The sequence below is a fragment of the Salvia hispanica genome, chromosome 3 (genome assembly GCF_023119035.1).
Source record: "Salvia hispanica cultivar TCC Black 2014 chromosome 3, UniMelb_Shisp_WGS_1.0, whole genome shotgun sequence".
Taxonomy (NCBI): domain Eukaryota; kingdom Viridiplantae; phylum Streptophyta; class Magnoliopsida; order Lamiales; family Lamiaceae; genus Salvia; species Salvia hispanica.
This window is the reverse complement of record NC_062967.1, coordinates 50,337,414-50,351,819: the sequence shown is the minus strand read 5'-3', so window position 1 is coordinate 50,351,819 and position 14,406 is coordinate 50,337,414. Positions and strand designations below refer to the sequence as shown.

General features: G+C 38.7%; 4 protein-coding genes across 17 annotated transcripts; 2 read left to right on the top strand and 2 right to left on the bottom strand.

The window, feature by feature from the left end:
* Positions 1-1,174: 1,174 nt before the first annotated feature.
* On the bottom strand, positions 1,175-5,602 carry LOC125216307 (pentatricopeptide repeat-containing protein At1g06143). Of its 5 annotated transcripts, XM_048117990.1 has the most exons (5): positions 3,666-5,602; positions 2,803-2,946; positions 2,581-2,709; positions 2,225-2,508; positions 1,175-1,803 (listed from the first exon to the last, which is right to left on the bottom strand). In XM_048117990.1, the coding sequence occupies exon 1, from the start codon at positions 5,485-5,487 to the stop codon at positions 3,805-3,807; it is 1,683 nt and encodes a 560-aa protein (XP_047973947.1). In that variant the 5' UTR covers positions 5,488-5,602; the 3' UTR covers positions 1,175-1,803; positions 2,225-2,508; positions 2,581-2,709; positions 2,803-2,946; positions 3,666-3,804. The 5 variants fall into 5 exon arrangements, with proteins under 5 accessions (XP_047973947.1, XP_047973948.1, XP_047973945.1 ...); XM_048117991.1 differs by having other exon boundaries at positions 1,175-1,816; positions 2,581-2,946; XM_048117988.1 differs by having other exon boundaries at positions 2,581-2,946.
* Positions 1,703-2,547, bottom strand: LOC125210424. Its single transcript, XM_048109983.1, has 3 exons — positions 2,225-2,547; positions 1,907-1,958; positions 1,703-1,816 (listed from the first exon to the last, which is right to left on the bottom strand). The coding sequence occupies exons 1-3, from the start codon at positions 2,545-2,547 to the stop codon at positions 1,703-1,705; spliced, it is 489 nt and encodes a 162-aa protein (XP_047965940.1).
* Positions 5,603-6,680: 1,078 nt separating the features above from the next.
* LOC125211487 (tRNA-splicing endonuclease subunit Sen2-2-like) lies at positions 6,681-8,959 on the top strand. Of its 10 annotated transcripts, none has more exons than XM_048111309.1 (5): positions 6,681-6,942; positions 7,407-8,102; positions 8,421-8,528; positions 8,621-8,752; positions 8,829-8,959. In XM_048111309.1, exons 2-5 carry the CDS (start codon positions 7,413-7,415, stop codon positions 8,886-8,888), a joined length of 990 nt encoding a protein of 329 aa, XP_047967266.1. In that variant the 5' UTR covers positions 6,681-6,942; positions 7,407-7,412; the 3' UTR covers positions 8,889-8,959. The 10 variants fall into 10 exon arrangements, 7 of the variants coding, with proteins under 7 accessions (XP_047967266.1, XP_047967268.1, XP_047967265.1 ...); XR_007174522.1 differs by having other exon boundaries at positions 6,682-6,942; positions 7,410-8,102; positions 8,608-8,752; XM_048111308.1 differs by having other exon boundaries at positions 6,683-6,942; positions 7,410-8,102.
* Positions 8,960-12,164: 3,205 nt separating this feature from the next.
* On the top strand, positions 12,165-13,982 carry LOC125214365 (flavonoid 3',5'-hydroxylase 2-like). Its single transcript, XM_048115362.1, has 2 exons — positions 12,165-13,095; positions 13,180-13,982. The coding sequence occupies exons 1-2, from the start codon at positions 12,178-12,180 to the stop codon at positions 13,813-13,815; spliced, it is 1,554 nt and encodes a 517-aa protein (XP_047971319.1). The 5' UTR covers positions 12,165-12,177; the 3' UTR covers positions 13,816-13,982.
* The last annotated feature ends 424 nt before the right edge of the window (positions 13,983-14,406 follow it).

Genomic DNA, 14,406 nt, shown 5'->3' with positions numbered 1-14,406 from the left:
GTTGAAGGTTGGCAAAAATGGTGATATGTACGCACAAATATGAAAAATGGATATAAGGGGTCAAAGAGAGGGTTATTTTGGTAAATTATATAAGGTGTAAATAAAAAAATTAAAAAAAGATACGTTATATCTCAAATTTGTGCAGATACGCTAACTACAGAAATGTGCATTTATGGAGCGGGCCAGTGCCAAAAACTTGGCATCGCAGAAAAGGTAAATATTGAACCAAACCACTAACTATGCTCATCTGACGAATCTAAGCAGCCCTAAACAAGAGACAACTTCATTTTCTCTCATTTATCTATCGTCGGGAATCGATTATTGCGATTGTCGGATTCTAATTGACGACAGCTGCCTTATCTCCCCTTTCCCCCTCTACTCTGTCATCTCTCTCCACACACACGGTGGACATGCCCAGCCCACACATCCCTCGACTCCACTTCGGTTCGTCGTTGCCCCAACCACCATCTTCTCACAAACTTCAGCTATTGCCACTTTTTTCCTAACTCTACGCAATTATCTCCATTCCTCTCGTTCTTCAAATCCTCCATTCATGATGATTCAAGGTGGAAGCTCTTAAATTCCCAAAGCCAAAATCTTGAAATGAAGGTATTTATTATGGCAACATGATTGGTAAGAAGATGAAGTGAATTCCTTCCATATAGTGATATATAGTTGTAGGATTATAAGAAACAGAACACCTTTTCATTTTTTTTGGTTTGGAAGGTTTGTATTATAGGGGTTCAAAGCTTCTCGTAAATTTTTGTGCAATGTATCGGATAATGGTATGTTTCAACTAATGGCTCCATTCATTCCCCTTCAAAATAACATTCTTGTAATATTTTTTCTTAACTACAAAAGACTAGTTCTCTAATTTATTGCAGACGCATAAACCTCATTTAACTACAAAACGAGGCTTATCGACGTATTCTTTTTGCTGCTAAATAATCTCATAATTTATCGTCAAATATTGCATAAAATAATCTCATAAATTTGTCAGGTGGAAGGTTGTTTACCCCTAATCTATGCAGCAATATAAGCTTGCTGCAAGCAAGCATGAATATTGATTGATCTGTCTTAACTATTTTTATTTGCGATTTCTCTCGATAATGGGAAAGGAGAAGAAATAGGGGATTATTTGTTAGTATTATTATTATACATTGAGAATTTGAGATTCTGTCAATCAAACCTTGTAATTTAGCATTGAAAATATTAACCTTCTTAGTTTTACAGATTTGATCCTATCTTGCCAGTTCCCTTCATTCTGTATTTTACAACTAATCACAATAGAAAACTCACAGTGGCATCAAGTAAATGCTACTGAATCCATGAGCAAAAAAAGCATGACACAAAGCTCTAATAAACTGTAGTAGCAACTTCCCACCAACAGCTTTCAGGTTATCGGCATACCTCTTCCAAAAGAGATGCACCGCCATCACTCTAGACTGCTGTTTCCAGAAACTTGATGCATTGAGATATTATTATTAGTAACATTAAAATACACAGTGCAAGGTTAAGGGCCAATGGGAGTATATGCATTTCTTCGTTGTGCAAAGAAAAGAGGATGATTAGAGAGTAGCAGAAGCTATCCCCACTCTCATTAGAGAGATTGAATGCAGGTTCGAACCTCAAACTGCAGATCTAAGAATAATTAGACCGTCATCTTCCTCTACAATCACGACAGCAGTCAAGTCAACAGAGATCACGCTGCAAGGTAGCCTCCATAAGGATGGAGAGCTACATCAGAGAATGGCACAATGGCAGCGGCTGCTATCCTCTTCATTGAGAGTGTCTCCTGTTTCGCTAAGGCAATAATCTATCATTAGACCAAAAAAGCACTCGTTACCAGAAACAAATAACCCCCCGAAATAAACAAAAAGGATGCTTGTAGCTTTGGTTTAGAAACTGAGGCTTCACAATCTAGTATGGTAGCTTGATCATCATATTTGTAGCCATCCCTAAAATCTCATCATTAAGTAAGAGAAGTTCGTCGTTTAGTTTTATATGCTCAAGCAAGGTCAGTTCATTTCGCATAAACCTCAAATCATCAGTAACTAATCTTTTAGGTCGAAAAACCTGCCCTTCTCAACAAATTTCATGGTGAAACTACTAGTGAAGTAGAATCAATCTTGATAAAATAAAACTTATTAGCTGTAGATGAGTAACCACTGAAATGAAATAAGATAAATTGAAGGGTGCGGAGAGAAACAGAAAAAGTAGCCACCTGGATTCGAACTCCTTGATCTCAGCGAGTTGTTTCCCTGTATTGTCCTTCCACTCTACTCTTTTCTTCCCGGCCTCTTTGCCTTGGGGCTCCCGAATGCAGCTCTTGAGCATAGTCTCAGAATTTTTAGTGCCATTTACCGACGCTTCTTCAACCACAGAAGGCGACTTGTCAACAGCAAAAGCCGAATGAACTACATGTGGAGAGCCCTCCAATTTCAGTGGAGCGGAAGTGTAAAGATGAGCAGCAGAGGGTTTGCAGAAGCAGATGAATGGACAGTGAATCTTGCAAAACAAAACCGGCATCAAAGTCTCGTCCTTCATCGACAGCTCATACTAATGCAACAACCGAATTACCAATGTGCTGGAAGATGATGACAATGATGTGAGAGAGAGACAGTCTCTGATGAAGCTCGCAATCCTGCACAGTTCTTGCAAAAGCATCCCTTAATTTGTGGATAAGATCTAAATTGATAACTCTCTCCCCTTCAAGATGAAGAGATCTTCCAAATTCAGCAGATTCACAAACAAGCAATTATTTGAAACCTTATCAGTGGCAGATTCTTTCACACAAAATACCTATGACAGTAGTTACAGCAGAATCAGAAAAAGTAGATTTCTCGTGTCAGGGAAAAAGAGAAGAAAAGGACAATCTTTCCCTCCTGGAGAGAAAATGCACTGCACTCAATCAACCTCCATGATCCCATTATGCAAAACAAACAACTGGAATAGTACAAGATGAAGGAAAAATTCAGAGCTGAATTAAGAAAGAACAAAAAGAAGTGATATGCTTAGCTGGAACGTGGGGGGGATGATCCAAAGACAGATTTGAAAAGGCATCCAACTATCCGACATCTCATAATACACACACTGTTTTACTCTTTTAACTGCTTTTTCCATGCTACAAAACCAACCCCACCAGGCCCCACCTGCTTTGAATTATGATGGGAAACAACACATAGTCATGAAAATTTTAAATTTGTTACTCAGTTCGTCTCTACAAGACCACAAGTGGAAGCACACCCAAACCTGAGATATTTCACCTGAGAATTTCTTATAAGCAAGGAAAAACCCTAATAAGCAGCACAACAAAATACTAGTACTATACTTTTACTGATAAAAAATGGAGTACTATCCAGTTGCAGTTCTGATTATTTTTAGCAACATAACTTGTCAATCTTTGTTTATAGGCAAAAGAACCCAACTCTTATCGCTAGGAAGTACTCTTGATTTTTCAAACCACCTCTCTGTTTTCAATGGGTGGGCTCAAATACAAGAATCTGTACACATCATCACCAGTATAGTTGCAGACTTGGACTTGTAGTACAGGCAAATATTATCAAGAAAAATTAAGTTCCACCGACTCATCACCAAAAATAAAATAATAAATAAATAAAATTTAAAAAGTGTATGATTGAATCTGGCATTAAAGTATTGATTACCCCAAACACTTATTAGCTTTGGGTTGTTGGAACAAACGCATGCTGAAATGCATTTCATTGTGGGGGCAACGTTCCTTTCCTCATGCCTTCTATCATGCTATATGTCCTTCAAAATCAAACCTTGTTTGCATCCTTCACTTCACCCAACGAGATCGAGCTGAGCCGCATCTCCCAAGAGCTTGAGCTGGGAATCTAACACATTTAGGACTTGATTTATCTGTTTGGATGATGGATGATAGCTATCAGAAGCAGCAAATTGATGCATCTTCTTTCTCACTTCTATCCAACTAGAGCCCGGCAACGCCTTCTCCACTCCTCGCACCTTTATGATTCCCCGAATCCTCGCCACTTCATTCCATCTATTTGCTTCAGCATACATGTTAACCAAGAGGGTGTAATACCCACTATTATCAGGCTCAAGAATCATCAGTCTGTCTACAGCAATTTGAGCAATTTCTAAGTTTTTGTGAAGCTTACAGCCGCCTAGCAAAGCGCCCCAAATAACAGAATTCGGCTGCATTCTCATGCTGCTTATCAAGACTAGTGCTTCTTCAAGAAAACCAACTCTGGATAGGAGGTCGACCATGCAACCGTAGTGTTCAATTTCAGGAAGGATACCGTATCTGCTAGTCATTATGGAGAATCTACGTTTACCTTCTTCAACCAGTCCAGCGTGAGCACAAGCTGCAAGAACACTCAGGAAGATAACATGGGTTGGCTCAATCTTCTCCTTGTCCATTTTGTCAAACATTGCTAATGCTTCTTCTGCATATCCATTATATGCAAGCCCATCAATCACCGAGCTCCAACAGAAGAGATTCTTCTCCTGCAGTTTGAAGAACACCACCAGTGCTCTCTCCATAGCCCCACACTTGGCATACATATCAATCAACGCGGATCCTATATAAACATCGATGTCAAACTCTGCCTGCATTATATACATATGCATCTCCTTCCCTTTATCTAGAGCCCCAAGATGTGCACAAGCCGATATCACAGTCGCCATCGTTGTGTTATCAGGTTTCGTTCCTGTGCTCTTCATCGCTTCGAAAAGCTCCAAGGCTTGCAGATACATCTCCCGTTTGCAGTAACAATTGATCATGGTCGTCCAAGAAATCACATCCCTTTCAAGCATCGCATAAAACAGAGCCTCAGCAGAATCCACATCACCGATTTCAGCATATCCGTGAATCATGGTGTTCGAAGCTGTAGTGTTCTTATGGGGCATCTCATCAAACACCCTTCTAGCAGAATCGAAATCTCCAGCACGGACATGGGTGGATATCATGGTGGACCAAGCAAATGCATCTCTCTCCGGCATTTCATCGAACACTTTCCGGGCTTCGGCAGGCATGCCCAAACTAGAGTAGAAATCAACCATGGTGGTCTGAAGATGAAGATGCGATCCCAACCCATTTCTCAACACCTGGGCGTGAAGACATTGACCGACTCCAGTGAATTGTAAAAGTTTGCAGCTTTTAATTACAGGAGGGAATGTGTAACTGGTGGGAGGGACGGCGTTACTAAGCATGCGGGTGTAATGGCGCAAGGCTTGGAGAGGGCGGGAGCAGGTGAGGAAGGCTCCGATGAGGGCATTGTAGACGAATACGTTGGGGTTTCGAATTTGGGAGAATGCGAAAATTGCGGAATCTATGATGCGGTGGGTGGAGCAAGCGGTGATGTATTGATTGATCAAGAAGCAATCTTGGGCAGTGTTGGTTTTGAGGAAGAGGGCATACCATGATTGGAGTTGGTTGGGAGTTGAGCAGCGTTTCAAGTGGTGGGCTGCGTGTGTGAGCGCGAGCTCTGCGTTCCATTGCATGAGAGAGATGTTGGTATCCTTAGTTCCTTACAAACATATAAACTCGACGTTCCTAACTTCCTCTGTTTTACAAAACAAACACAGTGAATAGGTTCAACTGTAGAGGAACCGCTTCCTTAAAAACCGGTTTTCGCATCCACTCAAAATCCAGCCCGCGAATCCAGTTACAAACCCATTTAATAGAGGATTTTCATTGCTAGCTTTATGTTGATTTGTATACATCTTTCATCTAATTTTCCTCCAGCTCGAATTTTTCTCTCTCTTTTTAGTTTGTTCGCGAAGCTAAGTAGTATGTCATCTTTGAATGTTTCAGCAATTAATGAAAGTGTTGTCCACGCGATTCGAGTTCTTTTCACGTTTTACTAGATCGATTAAAGAGTTTATGGAATGGCAAAGTTCAATGTTTCATTGCACGCCTATTTGGAGGCTTGTTTGCAGCTCTTGGACATTGATGTAGAATGGAAGAAGCTAATTGATGTAGAGTGGAAGAAGCTAATTGATGTAGAAGGTATATGAGTTGGAGCGAATAGAACTACAATAATGGTACGCTGGTTCCCTCCTAACTAGATACTATCAAATTAAATACATGTGCTTCTTTGGAAGGGAGCTCGGGCTGTGCCTTTGGGGGAGGACTTTTCCGCAATGCTAGTCAAGATTTGGGTTATGTATTATGGGTTACAACTAGCCAAGATTTGGGCTTTCGAAAGTTGGAGGTAGAGAGTGATAGTTTTATCGAAGTTTCTACGATTATGAGGCGCCTCAAGGTATTCATCTGTTGTCGGGCAATTATGCACGGGGTGTAGGAGTTATTGAAGGATTTTGATTCAGTGGTAGTACAACACGTGCATAGATGGAACTTTGATGCTGACTTTATGTCTCATTATGCCTATAGCTTTCATAGGAAGATGTATGTATTAGAAACTGTCCCAATGAAGCTCCGTAGTTAATTGTTATATGAAAGAATATATATTTCTTATATTCATTAGTTTTATTTTAATACCAGACTTTCTCTTTGGTTACCAAAAGAAAATAAAGAATTTCAAAGTTCAGTACTTGCAATATCACCAATGAGCGTATCTATGTTCTCTTCTTTACAAGAAAAGGAAAATCAAGCCCAATCCTTCTAATCCAACTCATGGTAGATGAAGCCCATTTGTTTTGTGAAGGCCCAAAATTGCTCTTTTCTTCATCCCATCTGATTTTCCCAATTCTACGTGTGTTTCTTCTTCCGCAAAATTTGCCAAATCCTCCAATAAATTGCAGATTTTTTCCTCTGCCGAATCCTCAACAAATTCAAATCCATATATGTAAACGTGCTCACAATAGAAGCACGAGAATTTCACAAATTTCACCACCACTTCCATTCAAAAATCTGAGAAATAGAAAACGAAAGAGTGAGGGAGGAGTTAGAAAATCCAAGCTTTATTTTCAACTCAATCAAATCACTATTTTCAGGTAAATCCTTTCCCCATTATTTTCGGTGAAGCTAAGTCCATTGTCTCAATCAACAACTTTAGTGAAGAGGCTTTGATCTCCTGTTGCTTATCTAAAATTTGACGAGGTGAGAAGCTTCTGCAGCTGGAATGGGTGATGTGTAATGGGGAATGAGATTCGGCTGATATATTGTATGTGTGTGTATAGTCTTCCATAGGTCTGCTAGGCTAGATTGTGGTGTATTGTGTTGGTTTGAAAAGAATGAGATTGTTTTTATATTTCCATAACTAGATTAGTTCTTGATTGAAGTTCAAATTAATCCTGAATTAAAAGAGAGTGATCTCAAGAATTTATCTTCTGAATTCGACTTGCAAAATAAACTAAGAAAATGTCAACATAGACACTAACTTGTCTTGATTCATTTTTCCTGCATTTCTTGTTGCTGCCTAACTCAAGTGTGCTCACATACTCTTATTTTATTGAAGCAGAAAATGGCCCCGAGATGGAAAGGGAAAACAGCCGAAGCAAAAGCCCTAGCAGAGCCAATGTCTGAAATAATCTCGAAGCTTCAAACCTCTCTGATCGAATCCAATGCTCAAGGACTGCTTTCAGGGAGTGCGGTGCTTCTGCAAGCCCTCCCGGAACAAACTGAACTACTGTACCGTGCTTGTATTGGTCGTCCTGTTATAACTGCAGAGAAGGATAAGCAATGGCACCAACTAAGTTTCGAGGAAGCTCTATACTTGTGCTCTGTCTTGAAATGCATCAATGTTGCTGGTGAAAATAAGTGTGCGAAGAGTGATGAAGAGCTGTGGCATTACATGGTGGCCAGGAGAGTTGGTTTCCCTGTTCTGTTTAAAGCGTATTCTCATCTTCGCAGGAAGAACTGGGTGGTGAGGGCAGGGTCTCAATACGGTGTCGACTATGTTGCCTACCGTTACCATCCAGCTTTCGTGCACTCCGAATATGCAGTCCTTGCCTTGGCTGATGAGGATGGCGATGGTGAAAATGCGCGGTTGAAGGTCTGGTCCGATTTTCACTGCACACTTCGACTTTGTGGCAGTGTTGCGAAAACCTTGTTGGTTCTTCACATCAGCAGAAACGGGGAAGACACCGCCTCTCTCTCTCGTTTGGAGCATTATTCTGTCGAGGAGAGGATTGTGACAAGGTGGAATCCTGAGGTAAGTCGCGAGAATCAAACTATGATAGTGAAGAAATGATATGATATAAATCATCCATTCCAAGCATAAATTAGGGATGTTGTATCTATAGAGGTATATTATACGACGATGCAGACTGTTAACATAACAATTTTATTGACAAAGATTCTTGTTCCATGTTCTTATATTGTTATTAAAGACTCAAATTTTGTGGGGTGTGTAGCTAGAGTTGCGAAGCGAATGTTTAATGTTAAAAAAAAAACGAAAATCGAAAAAATCACCAGTTTTGAATTGGAAACGAAGCCACCAATATTGGATCTTCTTTTTGCCTTAAAAAAGGCTTCCCAAGCTCTACCAAAAGTTCAGATTAATGACGATGATGATGATGATTTGATCGATGAGGATAGCCTACTTACCGAAGAGGATTTGAAAAAACCCCAACTGCTGGTTAGTCTTCATCTGTATATTACTAGTATTTGTTTATTGTTGTATGTATAGTTAAATGTGAGAAGTGATCATAGTGTAGTTCTTCTGCATAGGTGATTGTGAAGTTGGAATCACAAAGAAATCTCGCAAAAAATTGCAGTTGTGGAAGAGCTGGAGATGAGGAGAAAGTGAAGCTTGGACTTAATATGGACCTGAATGTTAATCCTCAGTCTGCTTGTGGAAGTGTATTGTTAATTCCATTGTTTTGCTGATTTTCAGATTTGGTGTTGTTTTACTCAATTGGGATTCCTTTTTGTGCAGTGTCATAAATCTGTGTATGGCACAATAAAGTTGCATTGGCTGGATTCGGGATCCAATTGATAAACTTCCTTGGTATTCTTTTGATTCATCATCAATATTTCTTTATCATGTTATCCATTTTTTCAATCTTATTTCTCATATTTAAACCTGTCACTTATAGGTTTTGATATTGAAAAAGTAAAAAGGTTTGTTTTTTTTTTTCTTATCATGTGTAGATAAAGATTCTTCATTCTTTTTATGGAACTGTAAATATATGACATTATAAATTATAATCCGCACGTTCCTGCATTTTCTCCATTACATTCTTCGTTAAAAATGTTCTCCCTTCGTCCAAAGAAAGTTAAGTTATTTATTTTTTTCGCACTCGTTTTGAAAAAATCGTAAGTTATTCTCATTTTTCACTGTACTATTTAAACACTTTAACTAATTATACGGTTTTTTCAAAACGAGTGCACAAAACGATTTGCACTCGTTTTGAAAAAATCGTAAGTTATTCTCATTTTTTACTTTACTATTAAGACACTTTAACTATTTTATACAATTTTTTCAAAAAAAAAGTGCGAAAAAGGAAGTAACTCAACTTTCTTGGGACATAGGGAGTATAATTTACTACTTGCAAAAGTATAAACATGTATAAGAGACTCCACGAGGAATGGTAATTTGGACCTCGACCAACTTGGAAGTTTTTTGGGGGTATAGTCGTATCTCTTGTTATCATGTGGCTCCGCAAGTCATGGAACGCCCGTTAAAGAACCTCTGTCAACTTTAGACTTGGTCCATGACTCGCAAAACAAATGAAGCCTTGAACACTTTCATGTAAGGCATAATCCAAATTGAAGAATGAAAAATTGAAGAGTGACGAGACGTGATGAAGATGTTGCTTGGAGTATGGATAAGAAAGATACCCGAAAATCAAATATCCGATCTGAACCAAACCAAAATTTAAAGTTCGAGATGTCTAAAACTTTTAAAAAACTCGAATAACCAAATTTCGTTTTTGAATATTATATATACAACATATTAGATCTAAAATAAACTCTATTTATATTAATAAATGTATAATAATTTAGATATTATAGAGGTTGTAGTTCGTTCACATGTTAATTTGTTGATACAATATTGTTTTTGTGTTAATTATAGAGAATTAATTTTAGGTTTTTTGGATATATTGTGCAATTTTGATTTTCAATTCAATTTTTGTAGTTTGTAGTTTGGGTTTTCATATTTTTTGGATATATTTATACAATTGCGATTTTTCAGTTCACATCGGTTTTAACAGTTCAGATCTCAAAGATTTCAATTTTCTGGGTTCAACTTTTATGATTTTTTTTTTTGCAAAAGAATTACTCCGTACTTCTTTATGAAGGAGAAAATTACAATAAACTCCTATATAAAGGAGGAAAATTATGACGTCAAGAGGGCTCAAACTCGGCACCTCATACAATAATGTTTAAGCTCTTTGCCGCTAGGACAAAGGCTTTGGACGATTTATATGATAATTTGATTTTATTAGATTTTCACTTTTACAACATTTTGGTTCGACAAAAAAAAAATGAACCAAAAACCGAATACTCACCACTATCTCGAAAGTGAAGGAATGAAGAAGGGCGATCCAATAAGTTACTCCCTTCGTTCCTCACTAAGTGTGGCATTTATTTTCATCACGCGATTTAAGGAAATGTGATTTTGTTAGTTAAATGGATAAGATTAGAAAATGACTCATTTATCTTAGGAGAATCTAAAAAGGAATATGAATCACTTGATAACATACACTCTAACTAAGAAAATATTAATAATAATAATAATAATAATATAATTATAATAATAATAATAATAATTATTATTATTATAACTAAACTTATTACTATTATTTTCATTATTAAGATTCATAATTTTAAATTCCATTAAATTTATTTGTTAGTTACTAATTATAACACCATAATTATTCTTATTTTATACTATTATAATAATTATATAAGTCAATATTAAATATGTAAATATGTAAGGATTCTAAATCTGAGAAAAATAATACTCCTCTTTTTGTAAAAATAAGCCGCTTGTGGACGACACGAGTTTTAATTTGTAATTGGTAAAGTAAGAGAGATGGAAAAAAATATAGTTGAAATATTATCAGTGAATGATGTGACCCATAAATAATAATGTAAATAAAAAGAGAGAAAATTTACAAAAACAGTGTTAGTAAATGAAGGGATCTATAAATGATAAAGTAAGAGAAAATGAGAATGTGTTTCTTTATTATTGGAATGGAGGGAGTATATTACTATATAGGAAAAGCAAGAGAATAAAAACAAGTAAAATTACATTACTTTTTCTTTTCAGTATTCACACTGTTGCCTACTTTTAATTTTCGGCAAACAAAATAAGTGGACACGTAGTGCCAAAATTGTAAATAAGTGTAATGCATTTGCGAATTTGAAAAGTTATAGCAGTGCTTCATCTGTCCCATAAAAATATGCACTTTTGGTGAAGAATAAGTCTAACTTTATTAGAATTTTTTTTTTTTTTTTTTTTATAATTAGAAAGTGCATGCTCTATGGAACGGATTAAAAGGAAAATGTGCATGCTCTATGGAACGGATAGAGTGTTAATTTAAGTGTCATGTGAAGATAATAAATTTGTATGCTCACGCAACAATAACTATGGTTCCATGGTCCTGCAACCTTATTCCTAATTGGACATAAACAAAAGTTTAGGCTACGTAAAAATTTGGCAGGTCGTATCATTTTATTTATTAGGTCCTATCATTTCTATTAAATGGAGAAATAAATTTGGAAAGTTTGAAAATAATATGAATATAATTAGTACTAGTATCATAATTTTTTTGTTACTTCAAGAGGAAAAAAACTGGAAATAAAAACGGATATGGGGCTTGCAGTATATGTATATTATATTCTTTGTCTCACAAGAATGTACACTCTTTCCTTTTTAGTTCCTTAAATGATAATATGCATTTTTTAAATTTGGAAATTATTTTCTCTCGGTAGAACCCTTTCCACTAATAATATTTTAATTACTTTTCTTTCTACTTTTCTATTACTTTACTAATCGTACATTAAAATCTGTGTTCAACCAAAAGTAACTATTGTTGCAGGACGGGAGTGAGTAGTCGAAATGTATTTAAGGTCCACATTGAAACACACCACACCTATAAAAGACCATCTTTATAAATCTAGTTAGGACTACAAATTTGTATATCGTTGAACGTTGGATGCAACCAAACGTGATGAGTTACCCACTTATCCACCCAACATTCTTCTTTCCTATATATAAATATCCTTTTTAAGAGAAGACAACATTCACACTCAAATTATATTTTCAGATAGCAAGCATGGAAGCCCAAGAAAATATGTTGTTGATTGCTAGGGCACTTGTTGTAGCATCCTTACTCTACATTTTGATCCGTATGTTTATCTCAAAATTGAGCACCACCGGCAACCCTCTGCCCCCGGGGCCGAGGGGATTTCTAGTGGTGGGCGCCCTCCCCTTGCTGGGCGACATGCCACATGTCGCCCTAGCAAAAATGGCCAAAACTTACGGCCCGATCATGTACCTGAAAATGGGCACAGTAGGTATGGTCGTGGCGTCCACGCCAGACTCGGCGCGGGCGTTCCTTAAAGTCCATGACGCTAATTTCTCAAACCGGCCAGTCAACGCGGGCGCCACTATCCTGGCATACAACGCTCAGGACATGGTGTTCGCCCCGTACGGCCCCAAGTGGAGACTGCTGAGGAAGCTGAGCAGTCTCCACATGCTGGGGAGCAAGGCCCTGGAGGAGTGGGCCGACGTCCGGACCGCAGAGGCGGGGCACATGCTGGCGGCGATGCACGAGGCCAGCCGCCTGGGCGAGGCCGTGGGGTTGCCGGAGATGCTGGTGTACGCGACCGCAAACATGATCGGGCAGGTGATATTGAGCCGGAGAGTTTTCGTGACGAAAGGGAAGGAGATGAATGAGTTCAAGGAAATGGTGGTGGAGCTCATGACCACAGCTGGCTACTTCAACATTGGTGATTTCATTCCATGGCTTGCTTGGATGGATTTGCAGGGGATTCAGAGAGGGATGAAGAAACTGCACAAGAAGTGGGATCGCTTGATCGGGAAGATGTTGGATGATCGATTGAAATCAACCTACAAACGCAACGACAAGCCAGATCTTCTTGATTCCCTCTTGGCAAATCATGATGATGAGAGTAAGGATGATGATGATGATTGCAAGCTCACCACCACCAATATTAAAGCCCTTTTACTGGTTTGTTACTTTCTCCTTAATCTTGAATTTGATCAATTTTACAAATACAATGAATTTAATTTGTAACTTTGCATACATATGCAGAATTTATTTACGGCAGGGACAGACACATCGTCGAGCATAATAGAATGGGCATTAGCAGAGATGATCAAGAATCCAAGCATCCAAAAAAGGGCTCACCAAGAGATGGACAGAGTCGTCGGGAGAGAGCGGCGTTTGCTCGAATCCGACGTCCCAAATCTGCCATACCTCAAAGCCATATGCAAAGAGGCATACCGAAAACACCCTTCCACGCCGCTAAACCTGCCTCGGATCTCCACGGATGCATGCGTCGTCGATGGCTACCACATCCCCAAGAACACGAGGCTGAGCGTCAACATCTGGGCCATAGGCCGAGATCCCGACGTTTGGGAGAATCCCCTTGACTTCAACCCTGACAGGTTTCTGTCAGGGTTGCAGGGGATTGAGCCCGGAGGGAATCACTTCGAGCTGATTCCCTTTGGGGCGGGGCGCAGGATCTGCGCCGGCAGCAGAATGGGGATTGTAATAGTGGAGTACTTGCTGGCGACGCTCGTGCACTCTTTCGAATGGGATTTGCCGGCCGGCGCAGCAGAGATGGACATGGAGGAGGTGTTCGGGCTGGCCTTGCAGAAAGCTGTACCACTTGCTGCTAGGCTCACTCCTAGGTTGCCTTCACATTGCTATGCACCTCCTATTTAATTTGCATATTTACATATGCTGTGTTACATTGAGCCATTGCATATGTTGTATCCAACCTATCTTATAACTTAGTGCATGAAATGGAAAACAAAAGAATAGGATAGTGAGTTTGGTTTGCTTAACTTTGTGACTATGGCAAATTAATCAAAAAATTTTATGTTGGCAAATGAAGCAGATAAAAATATAACAATATCTCACATTGGTGTAAAGTAAGAACTGAAATAACTATATTAGTCTCATAAGCCATTTCTCCTATCACCAATTGGTTTTTGGTTGAATTTCTATGACTCTGGGCGTGAGTCTGGCGCTGGAGCACCATCGGGAGTTCTTTCTGGAATGAGCGAATTGCGCTTGCCTTTACCTAATAACTGGGTGCAGCCAAGGTAGCAAGCAAGGTCGCAAGTGGTGTCGAGAGCGCCCTCTAAGTTCAAACAAATGGGCTTGCATCCTTCTAAACACGGCTTCGGTGCTTCCCTCTTCGCCTCTCCTCCTCTACTTAACGCCATCACCAATATTCCCAAAATAAAAACAATGCCATTTCTGTACTTCATTATCATCATCATCATCTTCTTCTTTCCCTAAAACTCATCC

What these genes read in the sequence shown, in the direction of transcription:
- LOC125210424 (XM_048109983.1), bottom strand. Translation starts at nt 2,547, where the DNA reads ATGAAGGACGAGACTTTGATGCCGGTTTTGTTTTGCAAGATTCACTGT. An exon ending in ATCAAGGAGTTCGAATCCAG is followed by an intron (nt 1,959 to 2,224) that starts GTGGCTACTTTT and finishes ATGAGATTTTAG; the next exon opens with GGATGGCTACAAATATGATG. An exon ending in TACTAGATTGTGAAGCCTCA is followed by an intron (nt 1,817 to 1,906) that starts GTTTCTAAACCA and finishes GTCTAATGATAG; the next exon opens with ATTATTGCCTTAGCGAAACA.
- LOC125216307 (XM_048117991.1), bottom strand. Translation starts at nt 5,487, where the DNA reads ATGCAATGGAACGCAGAGCTCGCGCTCACACACGCAGCCCACCACTTG.
- LOC125211487 (XM_048111309.1), top strand. Translation starts at nt 7,413, where the DNA reads ATGGCCCCGAGATGGAAAGGGAAAACAGCCGAAGCAAAAGCCCTAGCA. An exon ending in TGAAAAAACCCCAACTGCTG is followed by an intron (nt 8,529 to 8,620) that starts GTTAGTCTTCAT and finishes TCTTCTGCATAG; the next exon opens with GTGATTGTGAAGTTGGAATC. An exon ending in CTCAGTCTGCTTGTGGAAGT is followed by an intron (nt 8,753 to 8,828) that starts GTATTGTTAATT and finishes CTTTTTGTGCAG; the next exon opens with TGTCATAAATCTGTGTATGG.
- LOC125214365 (XM_048115362.1), top strand. Translation starts at nt 12,178, where the DNA reads ATGGAAGCCCAAGAAAATATGTTGTTGATTGCTAGGGCACTTGTTGTA. An exon ending in ATATTAAAGCCCTTTTACTG is followed by an intron (nt 13,096 to 13,179) that starts GTTTGTTACTTT and finishes ATACATATGCAG; the next exon opens with AATTTATTTACGGCAGGGAC.